Genomic DNA, 24,883 nt, shown 5'->3' on the forward strand with positions numbered 1-24,883 from the left:
CTTACTTTAAATACTTGTAGATACATTTGGTTTACTTTCTCCTGTAAATTACTGGAGCCCATCTCCTGCACTAAAGCTGAATCGAGAGTTAATTTTGCTGAACAGATGCAAGATTCTTCTCAGCCAGTGCTAGTTCTTCTCTGGTTGATTTTATGTTTCTCCAAACATCATCTTTGCTGTGTGTAGTGGTTTATAGAAATACCTTTTGGGTATTTTATTTAAGTTGGGATTTTGATCGTGGTGTGTGTGTGTGTGCTCTGTTTAAGCACCAAGTCAAAGGAGAGGGTCTTGGGAAATAAGAAGTGTGACTCGTGCTGTCAGAAGATGTCTCTTGACAGACGGTCACACTTTTGCCTTTATTGCCTAGGGCCCTTCACCTGCAAGACCTTGTGTTATTTGTCATTCCTTCAGCCAGAGAGTCCTGCAGGAAAGACGCACAAAACTGATTTCAGAGCCTCTTGCCGAGGCCTCCGCCAAGTCGGCCCATCCAAATCAGCTAAACCCTTCCAAGGCCCAGGCTTATCTAAGCTCGCGGCCCTCGCCCGGCCTCGTTTCTGAATGAGATCGCCCGCCGAGCCATTCTGGCTTCGATAGCCGGCACCGATGGCTACCGGTGCCTAATTCGTATTGATCCACTTCGATGTCTGCTCCCAATGTTCCGACACCCATGTGGCATCGCGTGTCGCCCGATCGCCCGGCTAATCGCTGCTTTGGTGGCTGTATCGCCCGCTGGAGCCGGGCGGCGAGTCGAGAGCCTGTCGGGTTCGAGAGGTCGGTTCGGCTAGATCTATAGTATCGCCCGATGGCTCATTCCAGAAGAGGTCGAGGTCTCCTTCCTGAGCCGACATTGCCCGGCTTCACCTTCTATCGGAACAGAGCCATCGGAGCCCATCTTCAAGGTCATCCAGGTTGTCAGATCGCGACCCAGAGGTCGCAGATTACTAAGTCACAGGTGGTACCGGGCCCAAATGTTACACAGTCCATCTCAACAGACGATTGTTGGTCCACACCGTTGTTGTAGTCTTCCTTCAACTCTACCCCAGAGCTTGGAAAGTTGAGTTCGTGGAATGGTTGCATGCCACGGCTGGAGGATCTGATACCCCTTCGGTTCCTTCAGCCTCTACTTATCTCCTCTTCGAGACCTCCCTTGAGGGATTCAGTGTCGGCTTCCCATGGTCTCCTCCGAGGGTGAGTGGCATCGACCCTTGTCCCGAACTCCGCCTCCTTGGAGCCCGGCCCCCAGGAGCTCGGCCCCACATCTGCCTCGAGACTTCCTCGGGTGGTCCCTGGAGTTCTAGCTCTTCGAGCTGGCTCTCCTTGACCTGCCTGGGAGGAGCATTCGAGGCATGGAAGAGTGTACTGGCCACTTTGGTATCAGTCAGCAGTCTGTTCCCCGTAGCTCCTCCTCTTATAGTACCCAAGTTGACATTCCCTGCCACTTCTCTTGCTACAGGACCCAGAGACCTCCGCCTCAGGTTTCCATTGGGACTCTTCCGAGATTCTCCTGATGTCGGAGATCTCCCAGGAAGAGGACTTGTAAGAGGAAGCATGTAGACTTCGAATGTCACTTCCTGGATACATTGACTTTGATGAGTCAGGAGGATCCCCAGATCCTCTCTGGAGGATGTCTCCTTCAGACATCCTAGAACTTCTGAAACAGAGGAAACTGGGCCCACCAACAATCCTCTGAGGATGAGTCAGTATACCTAGAGGCTAGATCTCGCCCTCCACCTCCTGGTGTTTCCGCCGACTCTTTTTATGCAGGTTATTGCACTGGGCAGCTCCTGACTCCTGTAGAGCCAGTCCCTAGGAGGCCTTCAAAAAATTTATCACTGCCCCTGTGACAAACACCCTTAGCCAAGGGTGTCCCCCGCTGATGCCATGGTGGTGGCTGGTGCCACAAAAAGGAACTGCAGACCTTCTGTGCCCGCCCATCCTCCTAATAAGGACTCCCAGACCATGGATAGGTACGGTAAGCTGGATGTTTTCCTCAGCGACCTTTGCATATGCGCTTCGGCCGAATTACCTATGTCACTTCACCAGACCCAGAGGATATCCTGGAAGGAGCTGGGAGGCAGTTCAGATCCAACAGCTGCAGGCTCAAGAAAAAATGGTTTCCAGCTAGGAACCTCAATTCCACAAACCCCATTAGAAGGTTAATGTGCCAGGTGATGTTTGGGAGCGTGTACAGAGTGGTCTTGGAAGCTCTGGGCGGCTATAAGCAGGACAAACTTAAGCGCCTCAAAACCCAGTCCCAGGGTCAGTTCTTTAGGACGCTCAGGGGGAAGGAAACCTTGCCAGGGTGGAGTCACGGCAAGACTTTACTGTTGAGGATGTTTTCCCCTCAGGAAGTAGGCCAGAGGGCTAGGTGGCTGTTCTTCCTATCCCAAGGGGTTAGAGCCTTCCTTCAGTTTACCAGCTTTGAGAGGCAGGCCAATTAGCTTCAGGGGCTTAGGCTAGTGCTTCAGGGTCTTTGCCTAAAAACATATGCTTAAAAGGGCCTTTGATTCTAATTGAGGTTCTATGCCCCTCCTTGGAAGGGCCCAGGGTGGAACCTCACTTCAGAGTCTTGGCATTCCTCACTCAAGAGTCGGGACAGAAGACTTCCAAGGGTTCATAATTCTATTCTGAGGGGAAGTTCTCTCCTTCAAGTTCCCTTCCAGGGTTTCATTTCAGGACTGGCATTCCATGAGGGAGCATTTTAAATCTGAAGGTCAAGATTTCTCTGATTCCAGGAAAGGCTTAGGGAATTCTTGTTTTACCCCAGCATAGGCCTTTAGCTATACCTCCTGTTCTGAATGTGGTGGAAGATGTTTTGCAGAGGCTTCCCTGAATCCTGATTCTTTGCCTCCTGCCCCAGTTAAACCGGATAGGTACTATAGGGTGCCTGAAGCTCATAAGTATCTTTTAAGAGTCCTAGGGCAGACCCGAAACTGTCTCAGGGTCCTAAAGGTGTGAAGGCCTCTGTTGTTAAAAATCCTGTTCCTCCTGATAAAGAGGCAAGGGCTTTGGATAGATGGGGAAAGAAAGTGTATACTTCTTCCACTTTAGCCATGAGGCGTTGAATTGTCAGTTTCACATGTTAAAATATCAGAATTATCTCCTTTCACAATTGAAATCTAAGGTGGATGCTCTGGCAGAAGGTATTGAGTGTAAAGAGTTGCAGGATTTAGTTCATGTGTCTGAACAGGTGGGTAAACATTCCTTGCAATGTGGTTTTGATGCTGTGCAGGCCTCCTCGAGGGTGGCTGCCACTGGTTCTGTTCTTCGAGGCATGCCTGGTAGAGAGATCAGAATTTAGCTGAGCAAGTTTAATCAAGGATATTGGATGCTCCATTACAGTCTGATGTGTTGTTTGGTTGCCTGTGGAAGCAGTTTTAAAGAAAATGGAGGACAAGGCTAAGTCTATGCAAACTGTTAAGATTTTTGCAGGTGCAGCCTCCAAGTTTAGTAGAAATTGGCCTACTAAGGGATGGACTTATCCTGCTTATGATTCCCAGTCTAGGGGTAGGTCTAGACGTGGTAGGGGCAGAGCTCAAGGTTCTTTTAGGCCTAGAACAGGGAGTTCACCTGCTCAGACTTCTGGTGAGGGCAGGGGTCAGTCCTTTCGTAAACAGACCCAATGACCTCCCTTTTCAGCTGCCAGTACATTCTCGCCTGGCAGCACCTTTGGGAGGAAGGCTGTCTCTTTTCAAAGAAAATTGGGATTTAATTACCCAAGACAGATGGGTTCTGGATATCATTCACCACGGTTACAGGTTTTATTTCCATACCTTGCCTCCTTTCAAAGGCATGCCAGACATTCCTCCTCTACAAAGACAAGAGGCTCACAAGCAAATTTCTCTGTTGCTCCAATAGGGGCCATTCAGCCAGTTCCTGTGCCAGAAAGGGGCCTAGGATTTTATTCTCGCCTGTTCCTAGTACCAAGAAGGGGAACACGTGGAGACCAATTTTGGATTTATCTATCCTCAACACTTATCTGGACATTCCCAAGTTCAAAATGTTGGCGTTACAACAGCTTTTACCTCTGCTGGGCAAAGATCACTGGATGGTAACTTTAGATCTCAAGGAAGCTTACCTTCATGTGCCTATAAGACTAAGTTGCAGGAAGTATCTGCGTTAGCTGGAAATTCTCATTATCAGTTCTCTGCATTGCCCTTTGGCTTATCCACTCAGAGTATTCACAAAGGTTCTGGCTCCAGTGATAGCTTACTTCAGGCTAAAAGGAATTCAAATCTATCCTTACTTGGGCGACTGCCTGATTCTGGCTCAAGAAAAGGAAGACCTTCTACAGCATTTGGATATGTCATAGCAGTGCTAAGATGCCTAGGGTATTCTGTGAGCGAAATAAAGTCCAGTCTAGTACCCTCTCAAGACATGTGCTTTCTGGGTGTGAGACTGAATACAGCAGCCCAGATGGCCTTTTAACCCGGACAAACAAAGAATCTTTCCAGTTACTTCCATCAACTATCTCTTCAGTCCGGCTGACTGCAAGGACAGTCCTTCAAGCCTTAGGGTTCATGGCATCTTGTATTCTGGTGCTTCCCAGGAGATTTCTCCGCTTCGGCTGGGGTCCAGTCATTTCCAGTTCAGAGCCCTGCCCTTTGGTCTCACTACAGCCCCAGAGTGTTCACCAAATGCATGGCAGTGGTCACGGCTCACCTGAGACGTCAAGGATTCCAGGTGTTTCCGTATCTGACGACTGGCTCCTGTCAGCCACCACCAGGCATCAGCTTATACAAGCCAGGGATTACACAATAGACCTTTGTTCTCATTTGGGCATCTCAATCAACTTCGAAAAGTCATCCTTATCGCCCTGCCAGTCTATTACCTTCATAGGCAAACTTAAACACTGTTCGGATGTCAGCTACCCTTACAGAACAAAGAGTTTCAGACATTCAGACTCATGTCAGGATCATTCTGGCCAGCAAGAAAATACAGGCCAGAATGGTTCTAAAGGTATTAGGTCTCATGGCTGGCCATTACTCTTCTTCCCTGGCTCGATTCTACATGCCTTCTTCAGTGGATGCTGTTCACACAGTGGTCATACCAGCAACTTCCAATGCGTCACCAGTTCTGGTGACACAGACATGAAAAGAGCATCTTGCTTGGTGGATCACATAGTCTCAGGTTCACCGGCAGTACTTTGTACCCCATCCGATAGCCACTGTCACCACGGATGCCTCCCTGATCGGGTGGGGGTCATTATCAGGGCAGGATGGTTCATGGCGTGGCAGCCTCGAGTACCATCTGCACATAAATGTCCTGGAGATGAGAGCAGTGCTTTTAACGTTGCAAGCCCTCAACGACTTTCTTCCGTGGGCAATTGCAGTCCACACAGACAACATGTCTGTAGTTTGGTATATCAACAAACAGGGCGGAACCAAGTCCTACCCTTGTGTCGAGAGCTCAGACTTGGCAATGGCATCTCCTCTCATCGGTTTCTGGTAGCCCTATCCCTGGGAAAACCAACATTATAGCGGACAGATTGAGCAGAGCTATCATCATCTCCAGTGGTCTCTCAAGCAATCTATAGCGAAGAGATTTTTCTGGAATGGGGTCGCATGTTGCGATTCTTTTGCTACTCCCAAAACAGCAAATGCCCAACTTCTTCAGCCTCTTCCTCTATCAGGCCATCCCCAGAGACATTCTGACCCAGGATTGGCCCCAGGGACTTCTTTATGCCTTCCGTCCATTTCCTCTGATCCTCAGGTGATCCAGAAAGCTACCGTTTGAGAGCCAAATTGTTCTATTTACCTTACTGGCTCAAAGTTTGGTTCCTGACTCCATCATCACCTTTTGGTGCACGGCATCTGGACCCAGTGCCAGATCTTCTGACAAGAATCGGTCAGCTGCACGGTCAATCCCTTCTCAACCTCACAGCATGGTTGCTCCACTTCCTTCCTTAGCCGGCTTCTATGATCTCTAACCCAGTTAGAGACATCATAGATAGCACTAAAATCCTCTACCAGGAGGATTTACAGCAAATGGCACGTTCTTTATTGGGCTAAGGCCCAAAATATTGATCCGTTACTGCCCCTGTTCAGCAGTCCTGGACTTCTTAGCAGAGATTTTTCATGCAGGCTCCTCTTCTTCCACAGTCAGAGTTCAATTGGCTGCAATTTCCAATTTCATGTCGGGATAGCAGATCATAATTTATGTCCCATAGGCTCTGCAGGGCCTTCTTGAAAGGAATTTTCCTACTAAAGCCTCCAATCAGGAATCCTCCTCCTCAGTGGGATCTAAATTTAGTGCTGACATCCTTGATTCTTCCCTCTTCGAGCCAGCTGTTTCTTGTTCCTGAAATATCTTTCTTGGAAAACTTTATTCCTAGTGGCTATTACATCTGCCAGGAGGGTGTCTGAACTTCATGCCTTGTTCGACTCCTATTTGGTTCTACAAAGACAGAGTATCTTTGAGAACTAATCCAACCTTACCTAAGGTCACTAAAGAACAATCTGAATCAATCCATTGATCTCCTGTATTTTTCCTAACTATTCAGATAGAGCTGAACAAAAGCTACATTATCTTGATGTCCACCGTCAACTTAGATATTATTTGGACAGAACAAAAATTTAGAAAATCTGATCAACTTTTGTTTCCTATGCAGATAATAAAAAGGCCTTCCTGTTTCTAAAGTGACCTTGTCCAGATGGCTTTCTTGTCATCTCTGAAATTTTAATCAGGAAAACAGCTGTGCCAAAACAAACACATTTAACAGGACTTAGCAAATTACATGTCTGACTCCAGCTAGACTTCTTTCCACTAAACCACCAGCTGCCAAAGTTTTGCACACAGTTTCATCCACACTTGGAAATGGATGCTTTAATTCAGTTGGCCTCCAGGGAATGCCTTTTGCTCTTCCTCAAGGTGTTCCTAAGGCACCAGGAAAGGTCTAGAATCTTTCCAGTTACTTCCATCAACTATCTCTTCAGTCCGGGCTGACTGCAAGGACAGTCCTTCAAGCCTTAGGGTTCATGGCATCTTGTATTCTGGTGCTTCCCAATGCCAAACTGCATATGAGGAAGCTGCAATGGTATCTCAAAATGTATGGACACAGCACTGCCAGGATTTGGACACTGTCATTCAAATAATACCTTGCATTCAAAAGGAATTTTGTGGTGGGCTCAGGAATGTCACCTAAACAAGGGACTCTCTGTGACCCGCCAGAGGCAGTCAGATTCTACGACAGATGCCTCAGACATTGCTTGGGGAGCTCATCTAAATGGAAAGTGGATACAAGACAAGTGGCCTGCCAGACTACAGCATCTACATATCAACATGAAGAGATGTTAGCAGTCCAGTTTGCATTAATGGCTTTCAAGGAGTTACTTCTTCCAGGGCAGGTGTTGATTCTAACAGACAACACAACTGTCATGTGGTACATCAACAAACAAGGGGAACACATTCTTACCCATTGTGCAGGCAAGCAATGATTTTATGGGAGACTGCTCAGCTTGCAACTAACTCTTCAGGCAAGGTTTCTGCCGGAGCACAGAACTCCTTAGCAGATGTGTTAAGCAGACAAATCATGGATCCCCACAGTGGAAACTGGATCTTCATGTATTTCAAAATTGACAGTGTCATGGGGAACTCCAGACATAGTTCTGTTCGCTTCTCCACTAAACCACCAGCTGCCAAAGTTTTGCACAAAGGGTTTCCATCACACAGCTGGGAAAGTGGATGCTCTTTCTTTCAGTTGGAAAAATCTTCATGTGTATGCTTTCCACCTCTGCCTCTTCTCCCAAAGGTGCTTCTAAAGGTCAGACAAGACAAGCCAAGGATGATTTTAATAGCTCCAGATTGGCCTCGGCAGCACTGGTACCCATTACTGAGGAGTCTGGTAAGGAAGCCTCCATGGCCTTTACCCTTGATTCCACACCTGTCGTCTCAGCCGGGCGGTCACCTGCTCAATGTCAAGCTTCAATCTCTTCATCTAACAGCCTGGCATATTCTGTTTTGAAAGACAGCAGGTCTCAACTTCCTCAACAAGTTTTAAATGTGATTATGGAAGCCAGAAGACCTAGTACAAGGAAAGTGTACAGAAAAATGGAAGAGATTTTTATTTTGGAGTGCAGCAAACAATTTGGAGATTTCTGAGCCTAATTTGAGTGTGGCTCTTCAATATCTTACTGAGTTATTGGACAAAGGTTTGTCTTTCTCTTCCATTAAGATTCATGCTGCAGCAATTTCAGCTCACTATGATTGTGACCCACCATTGTTTTCATCCTTTGTTCAAGCAATTTCTTAGAGGGGCAAAGAATATAAGACCCCCGAGAGCTCCTACTCCTGCTTGGGATCTCAATTTTGTGTTGGAGAAACTTACTCTACAACCTTTTGAGCCTTGCTACTGCTGAATTGAAATACTTGTCATGGAAGACTGCTTTTTGTTGGCCATTACTTCTGCAAGAAGGGTTTCTGAGTTGCAGGCCCTATGTAGAGCCTTTTGATTTTCATAAGGATAGGGTATCTTTACTAATCCTTCCTTTATGCCTAAGGTGGTTTCTAGTGTGGCTTTAAACCAAACTATTCATTTGCCTACTTTTTAGCAATCCCCAAAATAAAGGGAAAAGATTTTGCACACTTTAGATGTACACAGGCAATTGCTATTATTTGAGCAGGACTAAGGATTTTAGGCAGTCTCAGCAGTTGTTTGTTTCTTTTGCTTTGAGTTCAGGGCAAGCCTGTGTCAAAACAACTATTTCTAGGTGGCTGGTTTGCCCTGCATTTTGATTCCCAATGGCAAGGAATCCCTTCTCTCAACCTCACAGCATGGTTGCTCCACTTCCTTCCTTAGCCAGGCTTCCTTTGATCTCTAACCCAGTTAGAGACATCATAGTAGCCGGCTAAAATCCTCTACCAGGAGGATTTACACAAGCAAATGGAAATGTTTCTTTTATTGGGCTAAGGCCCAAAATATTGATCCTTTTACTGCCCTGTTCAGGCAGTCCTGGACTTCTTAGCAGAGATTTTTCATGCAGGCTCCTCTTCTTCCACAGTCAGAGTTCAATTGGCTGCTATTTCCAATTTTCATGTCGGGATAGCAGATCATAATATTATGTCCCATAGGCTCTGCAGGGCCTTCTTGAAAGGAATTTTCCTACTAAAGCCTCCAATCAGGAATCCTCCTCCTCAGTGGGATCTAAATTTAGTGCTGACATCCTTGATTCTTCCCCCCTTCGAGCCAGCTGTTTCTTGTTCCCTGAAATATCTTTCTTGGAAAACTTTATTCCTAGTGGCTATTACATCTGCCAGGAGGGTGTCTGAACTTCATGCTCTTCGGTTCGAATTTCTATTTGGTTTTTCACAAAGACAGAGTATCTTTGAGAACTAATCCAACCTTTTTACCTAAGGTCGCTTCAAGAACAATCTGAATCAATCCATTGATCTCCTGTATTTTTCCTAACTATTCAGATAGAGCTGAACAAAAGCTACATTATCTTGATGTCCACCGTCAACTTAGATATTATTTGGACAGAACAAAAAATTTAGAAAATCTGATCAACTTTTTGTTTCCTATGCAGATAATAAAAAGGCCTTCCTGTTTCTAAAGTGACCTTGTCCAGATGGTTTCTTCGTCATCTCTGAAATTTATACTCAGGGGAAAACAGCTGTGCTCAAAACCTAAAAGCACATTCAACTAGGAGCTTAGCTACTTCTACAGCTTTTCAAGCTAGACTTCCTTTGGACACTATTTGTGCAGCGCCACTTGGGCCACTCCTCACACTTTTGTTTCCCATTACAAATTGGACTTGGCCTCCAGGGACAGAGCCAGTTTTGGCTCTACAGTCCTCAAGAGTTTGTTCCATTGAGCCACCCAGGATAGAGGTGCTAGGGACGCGTCCCATCAAGCAAGAATGAAGGCGAGATTGACAACTTAACATTAAGAAGTTATGTACCTACCATAACGCTCCATGTTAGTTGTCTTCTCGCCTTCTTTCTTAAGCCCTCCCTCCTTCCCCTGGCCTGGACAGACCTTGTATAAGCAACTGCTATGCTAAAGACCATTCAGACCTGGTCCTTTTTCCATCTGTAAGTTTTCTTTCTTCCTTTGGGAAGTATTTTATGCTTGGTGCTATTGCCCTTTGTCAGCAAACGAGATCTGGGTACTTACCGCCTTGCATCATGGGATATGGGGCTGCCTCGAGCTGGTAAAAGTGACTCTCGACCTTAGCAAGTGCCGAGTCGGAGCCGAGGGATCGGCTCCGAACCCATCAAGCAAGAAAGAAGGCGAGAGAAGACAACTAACATTGAACGTTATGGTAGGTACATAACTTCTTATTCTTATGCTTTGAATAATTTTCTCTTTTTCAAGCCTATATGCTTAAAGAATTGTAGTTTTATCAGGTCGTCTGATTAGCTGCTTAAAACTTCGATTTTTGTTTGATTGTATATAATCTTTCCTGTGTCTTGCTTACTTTAAATACTTGTAAATACATTTGGTTTACTTTCTCCTGTAAATTACTGGAGCCCATCTCCTGCACTAAAGCTGAAACGAGAGTTAATTTTGCTGAACAGATGCAAGATTCTTCTCAGCCAGTGCTAGTTCTTCTCTGGTTGATTTTATGTTTCTCCAAACATCATCTTTGCTGGCATCAGGAAATGTAATTACTAGCCAGTAACGGATTTTTGTTTACCCATATTGACAACATGCCAGCCTTTTAACATTTTCTCAGTTATCACACCAGGAGACCTGTAATCAAACTTGTGGCTAAGTTTGCAGCAATTTTAGATCAGCAGATGATGAGGTTTTTTTTTTAATACTAAGCAGTACTGAAAGTTGAAGTAAGAGGTTTAATTGGTTTCAGCCCTAGAATGAATTGTACAGATTAGTTATCTGTATTGTCATTTGTTACATGTGTGTCATGCAAGCTGAACACAATATGATCAAAATCCAGATGTAAAACATTTTGATGGTCTGAAAAGTTACATATGAGACGAACGTGCTTACACTGTATTGTATTTTAGTCAGTTTTGGCATTCTTTTGCATGTTTGCATTACAGTTGGCATAATGATTGCGGTGTTTACCTTATAGACACAAGATGCAGGGTTTGATTCTCACATGGGGTAATTGACCAGGCTTAAAATGACCCTTTAAGGCAGATAGCCTAGTACTCACCTATGAACCTTGTCAGCCTTCACTTAATGTATGATCTGGTGGTGTCATTTTCAATTGTTCCTCAATGAATGGGTTCAGATCCAATTCTTTGAGCTGACACTGCCACCTTCTAAAGATTCCAGGACCCAGATCTCGAGCTCCTCCCTTACCCATAATTGCTCTGACCACAACAAACCCCCAGATCTTGTTTGCCACTCTTCACAACTGTCAGGATTGTGATTCCTCGAGCTCCTTTGAGGTGTTGTGAGCGAAAGTTTGCAATTTTCCTTTTACCTTTTTGACAGTTCCTTCTATTTATTAGTTAAATTAGCCTCCCTCTACTGAGTTTTCTGTATTTTTTTATCTTATCATTGTTGGTAGTCGATTCTTTTTTTTTTTTACTCCTTTTATACCCTTAGGTATTGTAATGCCATCATTGATAGTTATTTTCTGTTTCTTTTTATTAATTTTTTAAGGAGGTCTTTTTCTGTTTTAGACTTGTTTTTTTCCAGTATGGCTGACAAGCTGACTGGATTTAAAAAATGCACTTCCTATGGGTATAAGATCCCCAGTTTTGATGCCCACAGGGAGTGAGTGAGTTTGGACCCAGCACATCTGGACAGCTCTTGTTTCCATATGTGTGGCCTTTAATGCTAGAGCAGTTAGCAACAGGAGGAATAAGCTAATTTTGAAAGGCCTCCTTCCAGCTTCATCTTCATCTTCAGGCATTTAACCCCCCCCTCCCAGAAATTGAAGGAGCCCAGGGAAGACCATAGGCGTTCTGCCCAGTGTCCACAGCCTACACCTTCTGTAGAACCTCAAATGAAGGTTCCTAAAATCTCGGATCTGAAACTTGTGGATCCAGCACAGTTAACTGTTTCATCTCTTCGGCCCCTTGCTCCCAATTTCTCTTCGGCCCCTTGCTCCCAATTTCTCTCAGGAGCTGGTGTCTCTAAGACTGAGGTCTTCTTTTTTGCAAGAAACACCTAAGAAGTCCTCAAGGCCACCTTCCACATCCTCTTCTGTTAGGCCTTCCAGTACTCTGTCCAAAGAGGAGGGGAGGATAGGGTGATGAGAAAATTCCTCAGAACACAGATACAGATGGGGGTTTTGCCAGCTGCATCTTCCATCGGATCCATGAACCACCAACTTTCTTTTCAAGTTGTAATTGCTCTTTCTTTGATAAGAGAGCCCTGGGAGTTGAACCATCTGATCCAAAGGTTATCTCAACTTCGACTCTGGCTACTTCTGTGGTATGATTGGCTCCAGCACTGTTGGAACACAGTGACTGTCGAAGCTGAAACATTGGTGTCAGATCTGAGGGCTTGACTTAAGCTCCAGCTCCTCCCTCAAAGTGGGGGTGGGGGGTTAGTGGGCTTGGGGGTTGTCTGCTTCAGGAGCCTCTGCTCCTGTGAGATTGTCTTAGGCCTCTCTGGGCCTCTCTGCTTTTGAGGTGGTGGAGAGAGCTCTCTGTCAACCCAGTGTGTAGTGTCAACTCTCCCATCTTTGGATCCATACCCCATTCCATCTCTGGATCCTGTGTCTGAGCCCTCGCACCCTACACCTCAGGGCAGCCAGCCCAGAAGAGCTTCCAAGTAGTTCCCACCAGGGTACTGTACGTCCTCTTGTGATACCCCCCTGGAACATCCCACTGAGAAGTGCAAGAGGAAACACTTGGATTCCCCACAGGAATCCCTCACAGAAGACACCGATTTTGATGAGGGAGAATTTCCCGTAGAGCTCCACCTGAAGGTGTGTTATTTGGAGATATCTTAAAGATCCTTCACCTAAAAGGTGGTTGGCCTTCCCAAACCCCTTCCCAGGAGGAATCTATGATGTTAAGTTGTCTATCTCGCCTTCATTCTTGCTGGTTGGGTTCGGGGCCGATCCTCTGCTCCGACTCGGCCATCTTCAAAAGCTCGAGAGCTGTTTACTGGCTCGAGGCCACCCTATATCCCATGATGCCTGGCGCTAGATACCCAGATCTCATTTGCCGCTTCAGCTACGAGGTTGTCTTACTGGCTCAGGTCATATTTTTTCATTATATTATCTGTATTTTTGATAAAAACTTTAGGGTTTTTAGTGTAGATTGCTTGTAGTTACAGCTTTTCTTAGTATATCTTCGTTGTATCTATTTTTCTCCCTGTATCCCTCCCACTTTTCAGGAAACTCGTTATAGTTAGTCCCCCCCCTCACTTTCTTCTGTTAGGTAGCCGTTTAAATTAGAGGCTAACCTTTTTCTCTTTTCAAAAAAAAAAAAAAAAAGGTATTTAGTGTTTACCTAGTTAGATTTAATTGGTGTTGGTAGCATAGAATACCGTTTGTGTTTCTTTGCTGTTTTTTGGGTGTAGTAACTTAGTGTGTGTGATAGCTATTACCTGCTATTTGTAGTGTACTGTTCTTGGTGTTCCTTTTTTCTTTTTAGGGATGTCCAAGGATACCAAGGTGTCCGGATTCAAGAAGTGTGACTCATGCTGTCAGAAGATGTTTCTGACAGATGGTCACACTTCTTGTGTCTGTTGTCTGGGCGCTGTGCACCTGCAGGACTCTTGTTCGGTTTGCCATGCTTTCAGCCCAAGAGTCCTGCAGGAGTGTAAAAATAAGTTAATCCTACGGGGTTTACTTAAGCCCCAGGATTCACCGGCTAAGGCTTAGCCCGTGAAGTCCTCCAAGCCACCTAAATCTTCGGCTCCCAGTTCGGAACCGTCGTTGGGTGAAGCTATTCCTTCTGCCTCGGTTCCGGCCGGAACCAATGTGCCTGCCTCCCAGTCTGTTCCGACACAAACTTCGGAGCCGTCCGAGAGTCGAAAGAGATCTAGGTCTCCCTCCTTGGAGTCGATACGCTCAGCTTCGAGGTCTCCTCTGCTCCAATCGGAGCACAGTCATCAGTCCTCCCACTCTTCTCGGTCCTCAAAGCTTTCAGATCACGATGTGGAGAGAGTGGTCAGTAGGCTGTTGAAATCGCAGGCCCTAGCCAAAATGTTGTCCAGCCCCCCCTCATCAGGTGTCTGCTACATCCATGTCTGCAGTTATTCCTCCTCCGACTCCTCCCTTGAGCTTGGAGCCGGAGTTCGTTGGGGTTCAAGTCATGGAACAGTCGGCACCGATACCTTCTCCTTTGGTTCCGTCGTCGGCTCTGATCACTTCCTTGATACCGTCCTTGGAGGGGTCTGGGCGCCGAGACTCCCTCTTCTGCTCCGAGGGGGCGAGTGGCATCGGACCCTTGTCCGACCCCGTTCTCCCCCTCAGAGCTTCAGCGCAGGTGAGCTCAGCTCCTACATTGGCTTTGGAGCCGTCCCCCTCTGTGCTGAGAGAGATTCCGATCTCTTCGGAACTGGAGCTTTCTCGGCATCCGAGCAGGGACGCCTTCGAAGTCATGAGGAGTGTGCTGGCCCCTGAGTCAGCCCCACGATCATCCCCATCGGCTCCTCCCACTATGGTGCCTGTGTCTGCCTCTGCCCCTCCTCCAGACCCGAAGCATGGGAACCAACACTCCAGGGCACCCCCTTGGGTGTATCTTCCTCTTCCGAGGTCTCCCCTGATCATTCAGAGGAGCCACCTTGTAAGAGGAAATGCAAGAGGAAGCATGTTGACTCTCCTGAGTCTGTCACATCAGATACTGACTTAGAAGATTCGGAAGAGTCCCCGAGATCCCCCTCTGAAGATGTCTCCTTCTCAGACATCCTTAAGATGCTTAGGCAGAGGGGGAACTGGGCTGCCTTAAGCCGTTCCGAGGATGAGTCTGTATTCCTGGATGCGTTTGGATCCTGACCTTCCGCCTCCTGGGTGTCTCCTCCTTTCGACCCACTGATGTCTGTGGTGGCTCGGAAGGCGTGGTCAGCTCCAGACACAGTGGAACTGACCCCCAGAAGACACGCTAAATTTATAACTGCACCACAGGACAAACAGTTTTTGACCAAAGGTGTCCCTGTTGATGCCATGGTGTTAGCGGCGGCCACAAAGAAGGAGTTGGCAGAAACTTCATCTGTCCAGCCCCCTAACAAGGAGTCCAAGACGATGGACAGATATGGGCAGCGGATGTTCTCTTCAGCGACCTTTTCCATGAGGTCTCTGAATTATTTGTGCCACTTTACCCATCTTCAAAGGGCTCTCCTTAAAGAGCTTGGAGATACCCTCCAAGATCCATCAGCTGAGGGGGCCCAGGCTAAGGCAGCCTCCCAGCTGGCGACTCTTAATTCAGTGGTGAACTCCTCCATGAGGTTAATTTATTATGCAGCCGATGGTGCGAGTAGAGCCGCAGGCACAGGTGTTGCCCTAAGGAGGCACGCTTGGATGCGGTTATGTAACTTTGCTGAACCTTTCAGAGCGTCTTTAACCAACACCCCCTTTGATGGCTCCTCTCTTTTTGGATCACAGGTGAAGGACACCCTTACCAGGTGTGAGCAGGAAGGCAAGACTCTCTGCCGGTGGGAGTCCATTTTTCCACTCCTTCCAGACCATATCCCAAGGGTCAGAAGAGTGGAAAGATGTGGTTCTGGAAATCCCAGGGAGCCTTGCCGGACACACTTGGTGAGTTCCCATCCAGGGGCAGAGGAGGGAACAATAATAAACGCCACCCTCGTGGCAGAGGGGGTCTGCAAAACCAGGGCAGCAGAGAATCTTTCTCTGAGAAGCCCTTCCAGCACCCCTGAAGGGTTGCCCGGCTGCCCATCTCTGGAGGCAGTCGGTAGAAGATTATCGCTGTACCAAAGAGCCTGGCAAGACATAACACAAGACAAATGGGGTACAGTCTGTTATATCCGGAGGCTACAGAATTACCTTTGTTCGCACCCCCTTATGGTTAAACAAGTCCCTTCCAGATGTTCCACCCAATCTAAGGGATCAAGCAGTTCAAGAAGTTTCAAAACTGCTAAGAAAAAGGGCCATCCAGCAAGTCCCAGCAGACCAGCAAGGATCCGGAATTTACTCAAGGTTCTTTTTGGTACCAAAAAAGACAGGGGACTGGAGACCCATTCTGGATCTTAGCAGACTGAACAGGTCTGTACAAAGAACGAAGTTTCGGATGGTCATGCTACAGTCCATTTTACCCTTTCTGGGTCAGGACAATTGGATGTGCTCTATAGATCTTCAGGATGCGTACTACCACATCAGAATGGACAGACGCTCCAGAATATTCCTTCGCTTCCGGCTGGGAGCCAGCCATTATCAGTTCAGAGCTCTGCCCTTTGGTCTCACCACAGCCCCCAGGGTGTTCACCAAATGTATGGCAGTAGTTATCGCTCACCTGAGACGGCAAGGATTCCAGGTGTTTCCATATCTAGACGACTGGCTCCTCACTGCTACCACCAGGCATCACCTTCTGCAAGCCAGAGACTACACTATCGAGACTTGCTCCAGACTAGGTATCACAATAAATTTCGAAAAGTCTGCATTGTCGCCCTGTCAGTCTATCACCTTTATAGGCGCAAATTTAAATACAAAAGACATGTCAGTGAGCCTTCCACCAGACAAGGGTATTACCGATTCGCCAACATGTGAAGGTTTTATTAGCATGCAAAAGAATTCAAGCCAGGTTTGTCCTCCAAACTCTGGGTCTCGTGGCAGCAGCGATCATACTCATTCCTCTACCTCGTTTTCACATGAGGATTCTCCAGTGGCTTCTTTTCATCCAATGGTCCTTCCATCAGCTTCCCATGTCTCACATCATCATGATCACAGAAGCATGCAGAAAGCACCTTGCGTGGTGGATGGTCTCCACATCAATGCCCCAGCGCAGACCATTTGTACCCCCCCCCCCTCCAGTTGCTACGATGACCACGGACGCCTCCCTGATCGGGTGGGGGGGGGGGCATTATCAGGGCAGAACAGTCCAAGGCACCTGGCAACCGCACGAGTACCATCTGCATATAAACGTCTGGGAGATGAGGGCCGTGCTTTTAGCGTTGCAAGCTCTTCAGGATTCTCTTCCTACCAGGACCATTGCAATTCAAATGGACAATATGTCAGTAGTGTGGTACATCAACAAGCAGGGCGGAACCAGGTCCTACCCCTGTGTCGAGAAGCACTCTGACTCTGGCAGTGGGCGATCTCTTCCCATTGGTTTCTGATCGCAACGCACATCCCTGGGAGGTCTAATGTCATAGCAGACAGGCTGAGCAAAGCAATTCTCATGCCTCACGAGTGGTCTCTGAATCAGGTAGTTGCGGACCAAATCTTCCGCAAACGGGGCCAACCTTGCTGCGACCTTTTTGCAACTCCCTTCAACACCAAGTGCAACAATTTCTTCTCTCTCCTTCCACTTCCCGGACATTCCCCCAGAGACGCTCTAGTCCACGATTGGCCTCAGGGACTTCTTTATGCATTCCCTCAGTTTCCCCTAATCCCGAAGCTAATACAGTATTGGGCTGCAAAATGATCCTCATTGCTCCTTACTGGCCTCGACAAATATGGTTCCCGTTCCTGCATCGTCATCTTCTCAAGCAGCCTTGGACTCTGGACCCAGTTCCAGACCTTCTGATCCATCAGTCTGGCGGGCTGCACCAATCCCTACCATCTCTCCAGCTCACTGCTTGCTTGCTCCACTTCCAACTTTAGCCAGGCTTCCAGATATCTCCTCCTCTGTGCACGAAATTATTTTGTCATCGCACAAGTCTACGTCTAGAAAAACTTGCGCTAGTAAGTGGAAACATTTTTTTTCCTGGGCAGAGGCTAAGAGTATAGACCCCTTTTCAGCCCCTGTACACCACATTTTGGAATTTTTTGCGGAACTCTTTCATGCTGGGACCACTTCCGCTGCAATTAGAGTTCAGTTAGCTGCAATTTCAAATTTTCACATTGGCCTGTCGGAAAATAATAATATGTCTCATAAGCTATGTAAAGCCTTTCTCAAAGGGACCACTCTGCTCAGGCCCCCAGTGAGAGATCCTCCACCTCCGTGGGATCTAAATTTGATTTTAGCTTCTCTAATTTTGCCCCCTTTCAAACCTGCAGCTTCTTGTTCCTTGAAGTTTTTATCTTGGAAAACCCTTTTTCTGGTAGCTATTCAGCCAGAAGAGTTTCGGAACTTCAGGCTCTTTGTATCCGTCCTCCGTACCTAGTGTTCCATAATGACAGGGTTGCTCTCAGGACTAATCTTTCCTTCCTTCCTAAGGTCTCTTCAGAGAATCACTTGAATCAGTCCATAGACTTTCCAGTGTTTTTTCCTAACCACTCCAACAGGGCAGAATGTAAATTGCATCAGTTAGATGTTCACAGGCAACTACGCTTTTATTTGCATAGGACTAAGGACATCAGAAAATTGGACTAACTTTTCTTATGCTGAGGGTAAACAAGGTCTTCCAGTCTTCAAAGTAACCTTATCCAGGTGATTGATTACTGTCATCACATTTATCTATCAATTGAGGAATAAAGAATTGCCAGTTAAACCAAAAGGTCACTCCACCAGAGCTTTAGCCACTTCTGTGGCCTTTCAGGCGAGGTTGCCCATGGAATCTATTTGTGCTGTGGCTATGTGGGCCAACCCACGTACTTTCATTTCGCATTATAAGTTGGATGTGGTTTCTAGGAGCAGAGCTGATTTTGGTTCCACTGTTCTGAAGAGTTTGTTCTGATGAGCCACCCAGGATTTTAGGTGCTAGGGACGCTGTCCCAACCCGCAAGAATGAAGGCGAGATAGACAACATAAAGAAGTTATGTACCTACCATAATGTTCCATGTTAGTTGTCTTCTTCTCGCCTTCTTTCTTGCGTCCCACCCTCCATTCCCCTATCCTAGTGGACCGAGAAGAGTTCCTTATGGTTTTTCACTGACTGAGTCTTCTCTGGCTATTCCTTTCTGCCTAGTAGCCTCTCTGGTAGGATTATGCATTCTAGGATAGGATTCTTTCCTTATGTCTGCAGTTAGACTTACCAAACAAGATCTGGATATCTAGCGCCAGGCATCTTGGGATATAGGGTGGCCTCGAGCCAGTAACCAGCTCTCGAGCTTTTGAAGATGGCCGAGTTGGAGCCGGTCCCTCGACTCCAAACCCAACCAGCAAGAAAGAAGGTGAGAAGAAGACAACTAACATGGAACGTTATGGTAGGTACATAACTTTTTTTTTGTTGGTAGCCTTCACATCTGGCCCTTCTACATCTTAGGTTAACCCCCCCCCCCAACATGGCAGAAGAGCTTATAGATATTGTCTTCTGCAGGGCAGGAAGGAACCAGACTCCACGGAACCTATTTCCAAATGTCTTGACAAAATCTTAAGCTCCCCTGCTGATACAGTACTGGACAAAATGGATTCCTATAGATGCCATGGTTGTTGCAGCAACCACCAAAAAGGAGATTGTTGAACAAAGCTCCATTGTCCATCCTCTGATAGAGAGCTAGGGTTTTGGACAGGTTTGGGAAGTGAGTGTATGCATCAGTGACATTTGTCCTGCAAGTTGCTGAACTGCCTGTCACATTTCACCAGATTACAGAGGGACTTGATAAATGGACTCTAACTCTGACGTTCCATGTCTGCAGAGGAACAGAAGTCCTTTTCCTTGTGATTGGCCACCTACAATCAGTTACAAATACATCTGTGAGGCTGATCTTGCATGCAGCGGAAGTTACCTCAAGGACGGGACGGTTCAGGCATATCCCTAAAAAGACCTGCCTGGATGCAGTTTTGTGATTTTTTTTATGGGATCCTTCAAGGCATCATTCACAAGTGCTCCCTTTGGATCATCCTTGTTTGGCCCAACAGTAAAAGAGACTCTCTCCAGCAATGAGCAAAATGAAAGACCTTGTCTGTCAGTGGAATTTGCTTTTCTATCCTGCAGAGACCCTTTTCTACAAACCAAAGTGGTGGTAAGAAAAGGTGGTTCAAGAAATCTCAAGGTCCTTTCCAGGAGTCACTCGGGGAATTTTTCCCCAGAGGCTTAGGGGGAAATAACTACAGTGGTAGAAGTTACCCATATGGTAGAGGGTGTCCACAGAACCAAGGATCTTGAGATTCTTTCTCGGACAGATCCTTCCAGGGTTCCTGAAAGGCTGCTCGACTGTCCATTTCTGAATGCAGTCTGGGGGCACTTATCCTTGCACCAAAACACATAGCTAGGCATCACAAATGACTTTTAGGTACAAAGGATCATACTCAGAGGATATTTCATTCCCTTTTTACAAATTTCATTTAAAACAAGGAAAATTATCCCTGATGTTCCACCCAGTCAGAGGTAGCAAGCAGTTCAAGAGATCACAGAGTTGGTAGACAAAATAATCATCAGGGGTCCCACCAGACCAAACCGGATCTGGAATTTACTCAGGGTTCTTTAGTGCCACAAAAGACAAGGGGACCTGTGACCTGTCTTGGATCTAAGTTATTTGAACTAGTTTGTGAAGAATTCCAGATTCTGGATGGTGACAGTCAAGTCCATTCTGCCCTTCTTCAAGAAGGGTGACTGGATATGATCAGTTGATCTTCAAGATGCGTACTATCATGTCAAAATGAACAGGCACTCTTGAAGGTATCTAAGCTTCCGGCTGGGAGCCATTCATTCTCAGTTCAGAGGCCTGCCCTTTAGTCTAACCACAGCCCCCAGGGTGTTCATCAGATGCATGGCATTGGTACCAGATCACCTGAAATTGCTTGCATTCAGAGTGTTTCCCTATTTAGGCACCTTATCGCACCAACCAGTTATCTACTAGTAAAAGCCAGGGATTATTTGCTTCAGCTGTCACTCTTGCTGGGAATCACCATCAACATGCACAAATCTGTAGCTTTCATAGGGGCTCGCTTAGACAGTCAGTTGTCTAGCTCCTCTGCCTTCAAAACAGAGTTCTTACATTGAAGATGCACAGCAAACTGATTTCCACCCCACCCCTTTTGCAGGATTGATCCTAAAAGCTCTATGGTTGATGGCTGCTACAGTGACACTAGTTCCCACAGCTCACTTACACATGAGAATTCTTCAGTGGACACTGGCGGTGCAATGGCCCTTTCATTGTTATCCCTTGAAATCACCCAATAAAATTCTCTCCAGTTTGCAGAAAGTCTCTTCTTGGTGGATGTATTGTGAGGAGAATTGATCAAGGTTGTCCATGTATCCTTCCTCCCCCCAGCACCACGGCAGCCACGGATGCCTCCCAACTGGGTGGGGGGTGAGCATTACTTGGGACAGACTTTACAGGGCACGTGGTCCCCACAGTAGACCAATTTGGTTATCAGTGTCTTAGAGATGAGAGCGGTGCTTCTAGAGTTGCAGGCTTTCCAGAGCTTTTTCTATCTAGGGACCATTGCAGTGCAGTCATGTCAGTAGTTTGGTACATCAACAAACGGGGGAACCATATCCTATCCCCTATGTCAAGAAGCAATGAGAGTATGGCAGTGGGCGATCTCATACAACCACTTTCTTGTAACAATGCACATATCGGGGAAATCCAACATTCTAGCAAGCAAACTCAGCAGGGCCATCCTCATGCCTCACAAGTGGTCTCTCAACCAATCAGCCTGTAGATCAGCTATCCATTTAGTTTCAGCTGTTTCAGTCCTGTTGTTTAGATCACCACCTCTCACTGAATCACAGATAATTTCCAGGACTGAGAATAAAAAGCTGTGCCCCTCATTCTTCTGCACATGCTGATATAAAGCATTCGCAACGTTCTTATTCCATACGTCTCCTAAATGGTGAAGAATCCTTTCTTTAAAGTGTCTATTGGTCTTTCCCTCATAGAAGCCTGGGCAGCGAACACAGGTTGCTGCATAAATAACATTCATAGTGTTGCAGTCTGCATATTTCCTTATTTTATAGGTTCTACTGGTAGATGGATGATTAAAAACATTCTTATTAATATATGGGCACACTTTACACTACACAGAAGTGTTCCTTCTTTGAAGGGAGCTTCATCAGACAATTTTTCATCTTTATAGCATAAAATAGTTTTCAATTTCTATTAGATCTTAATAATAATTTTGTGTTTCACCTACAGTGTTCTTCAGCTTATTTACCATTAATATTTTCCAATTCCTTTTTATTGTCTTGCAAATCTATGTTGTATCATTACAAAAAGTTATAGTATATCTTTATTGTTCACAACATCCATTCCCTTTCTTACGTTTTGTATTGTGGTCTCTCTCTCTGAAAAATGTGGTCTCCCTTCTTTGGCTCTCATATTCCTGTCTCCAAATTGCCTTTTTGAATCTCATTGTCACTAACCACGGGCTCGGAGATGGTTCAGCAGAGCACCAGCTACATCCTCCTCCACTCTGTCATGAGTACAGAGTCTGGACGTTCTCAATAACTGCCCTTTGATAACCTGTGAATATATATGCTTAGGATGCTTATTAGAGTGATGTAGGTAACAATTCTTCCACCAGTCTTTCTTATGAAACTTAATACTAAAATCACCTTCAGAACTAATCATTAGGGTTACATCCAGGACCTCTGTCTCTCTCTGTTGGACTAATGTAACTCTAACTCTAAGAACGATGTTCTGTTATTCAAGTAATTCATAAAACTGGTCAAACAAAACTGGTCAATTCATTCTCATCTCCAGCCCGGAGAAGATATCCACAGACCTCCATAATAAGCACTTCTGTCTCTCCAAGGATTGGTGTCATTAAAGACATACTCCATTTCCCATTCAGCCATCACTATATTCAAGTAAGTATTGGCATAGGGAGTGCCCATTACCACCCTCCATTTCTGCCAATAGTACGTTCATCAAATATAAAAACATTATTCTCCAAAGTGATGGTTAAAAGTTTACTTATCCTCAGGGTCACTTCATTGTCTAAAACTTCACTTTTCCTTAAAAACTTAATAACCGCTTGAATGCCAAATATATTTGGTATAACCGTAAATAAATTATTTACATTTAAAGTGACCATTAGTAGATCAGAAGTATCAAGGTATGGATGTTTCTTCATATAGAGTGTTTCTAAAAAGTGAGATACATCTTTCAAAACCATAGTTGCCATAAGAAGCACCTTTTTCGATTGTTTTTCTACATATATATATATATCTATATCTATATATATATATATATATATATATATATATATATATATATAAACCATCCTCCTCCTGACACTATCAGTTGAAGAAAACTGAAAACAGGTGAATAACACCCTTCATCTTCTTGATGTATATAGGCAACTTCATTTTTACCTTCACAGGACCAAGGAATTTAGGAAACCTGATCAGTTATTTGTCTTTCACTAGTAAAGGATGAGGAAGACCAGTCTCTAAAACTGCATTGGCTAAATGGATAATGGGTTGTATTTGCTATGTTTATTCCTCAAAAGGTGTTACCTTTCCAAAACAACTGAAAGCATATTCAGTCAGGCCAGTGTCTACATCGGCAGCCTTTTGGGCTAGAGCCTTTGTTGATGAAATTTGTACAGCCAGGGAATTGTTATGGCTAGGCTTGTATAGGTCCTAGGGCTGCTAGCCTAGTACCAACCTATGAACAGCTGCCACTTGGTCTAATGCTCATACTTTTATTGCGCATTACAAGTCAAACATTATTTCCAGAAATAGAGCTGCCTTTGGTTCCCCTGTGTTCTGCAGCATCTTTCCATTAGGGCCACCCAAGATTATTGTAGTTGGGGACTTTGTCCCATTCTTTGAGGAATGAATGAAAATGACACCATCAGATAAAGAAGTTATGTACTCACCATAACGTTCTATCTGTGTTGTCCATTTTCATTCTTCAACTTCCGTCCCTCCTGTCCTTGACTTTGAGAGACCTAACGGAAATGTTAGAAACCATAGTTCCTGTTTGAACTCCTGATCTTTCAGCTATCACTTTCCTGTCATAGCGTTGTTTTATATGTTGGATTTTATATAGATATATAGCAGCAAACTCCATCTGAGGATTTGTTGTGGACAAGGGCATTATGGTTAAAGTAGGAGCTTGAGATTTGGATCCTGGAGTCTTTAGAAAGTGTCAGTCTGATCGTAAGATCAAATTTGTTGAGGAATAATGTAAATGGACAACAGATGGAATGTTATGGTGGGTACATAACTTCTTTTTTAATTTGGATTTGGATTTCTTGTCTTTTATTTTTCTTTAAAGGATGTTTGATTTTATTTCTAGAAGGACTGTAGCATGCTATATAGAGAACATTAGTGATGACCACAGGCAGAAATATGTTAATTATATTTGTGTTGGTAAACACAAATCTTTATTTTAAAAAAAAGTACATTTTTGGTTAGTAGATTGCCTTGTGAAGTATTGGCTTTACATTGCTTTGTGTTGCCCTTTTTCTAGCCTTCACATAGTGATATAGCAGCAAATCCAAAGGCTGTGAAGTGGATGACAGAATTGACAAAACTGCGAAAACAGATTAAAGGTATTATTTCCTTATGTAATGCTAATGAAACTTCTGAGCAGTGAATTGAATCTGTAAAAAAACTTGAAGTGCAGACATCACTATGATAATAAAACAGTGAGACATTTTCAGTACTCATCACTTTATGCTAAATGATTTTATGTAGTATAATATATGTTGTCCATATTCTTTCAAGCCCCCAGAAGTTTCACAGCATCTCATCTTGGCATGTTATTCTGGTGTTGTGGTGTCTGTATGATGTAGTTAAGCTGATGGAGATGTAGCTTGTCAAACTGTGGATCCTGGAACAAAAATGTAGGAGAAGAATCACCTTTTACAGTTGCATTGCCTTTTGTTGCAGTTTGTTCTGTCACCCCACAATGAGTGTCCTGCAGTTTTCCTGTTCTAATCTCAACTTACAGCAAGCAATTACTTTCAAAAATGTGGTATAAACTTCAAGGCACACATGTAGTCATGTGCACCACTGACATTCAGTCTCACTCCGCTTAAAACAATTTGC

At 45.3% G+C, this 24,883-nt stretch overlaps 1 protein-coding gene across 1 annotated transcript in view; it reads left to right on the top strand.

The window, feature by feature from the left end:
- Window positions 1–24,883, top strand: part of FAM13B (family with sequence similarity 13 member B) — a 2,585,606-nt gene that overhangs the window by 1,577,776 nt on the left and 982,947 nt on the right. The window contains exon 13 of the mRNA XM_044069837.1: window positions 24,303–24,384. Coding sequence (XP_043925772.1) covers window positions 24,303–24,384 — 82 coding nt within the window. The remainder of the gene's footprint in view (window positions 1–24,302; window positions 24,385–24,883) is intronic.

Source organism: Protopterus annectens, chromosome 4.part0, assembly GCF_019279795.1.
Source record: "Protopterus annectens isolate FY-2018-M chromosome 4.part0, PAN1.0, whole genome shotgun sequence".
NCBI lineage: Eukaryota > Metazoa > Chordata > Ceratodontiformes > Protopteridae > Protopterus > Protopterus annectens.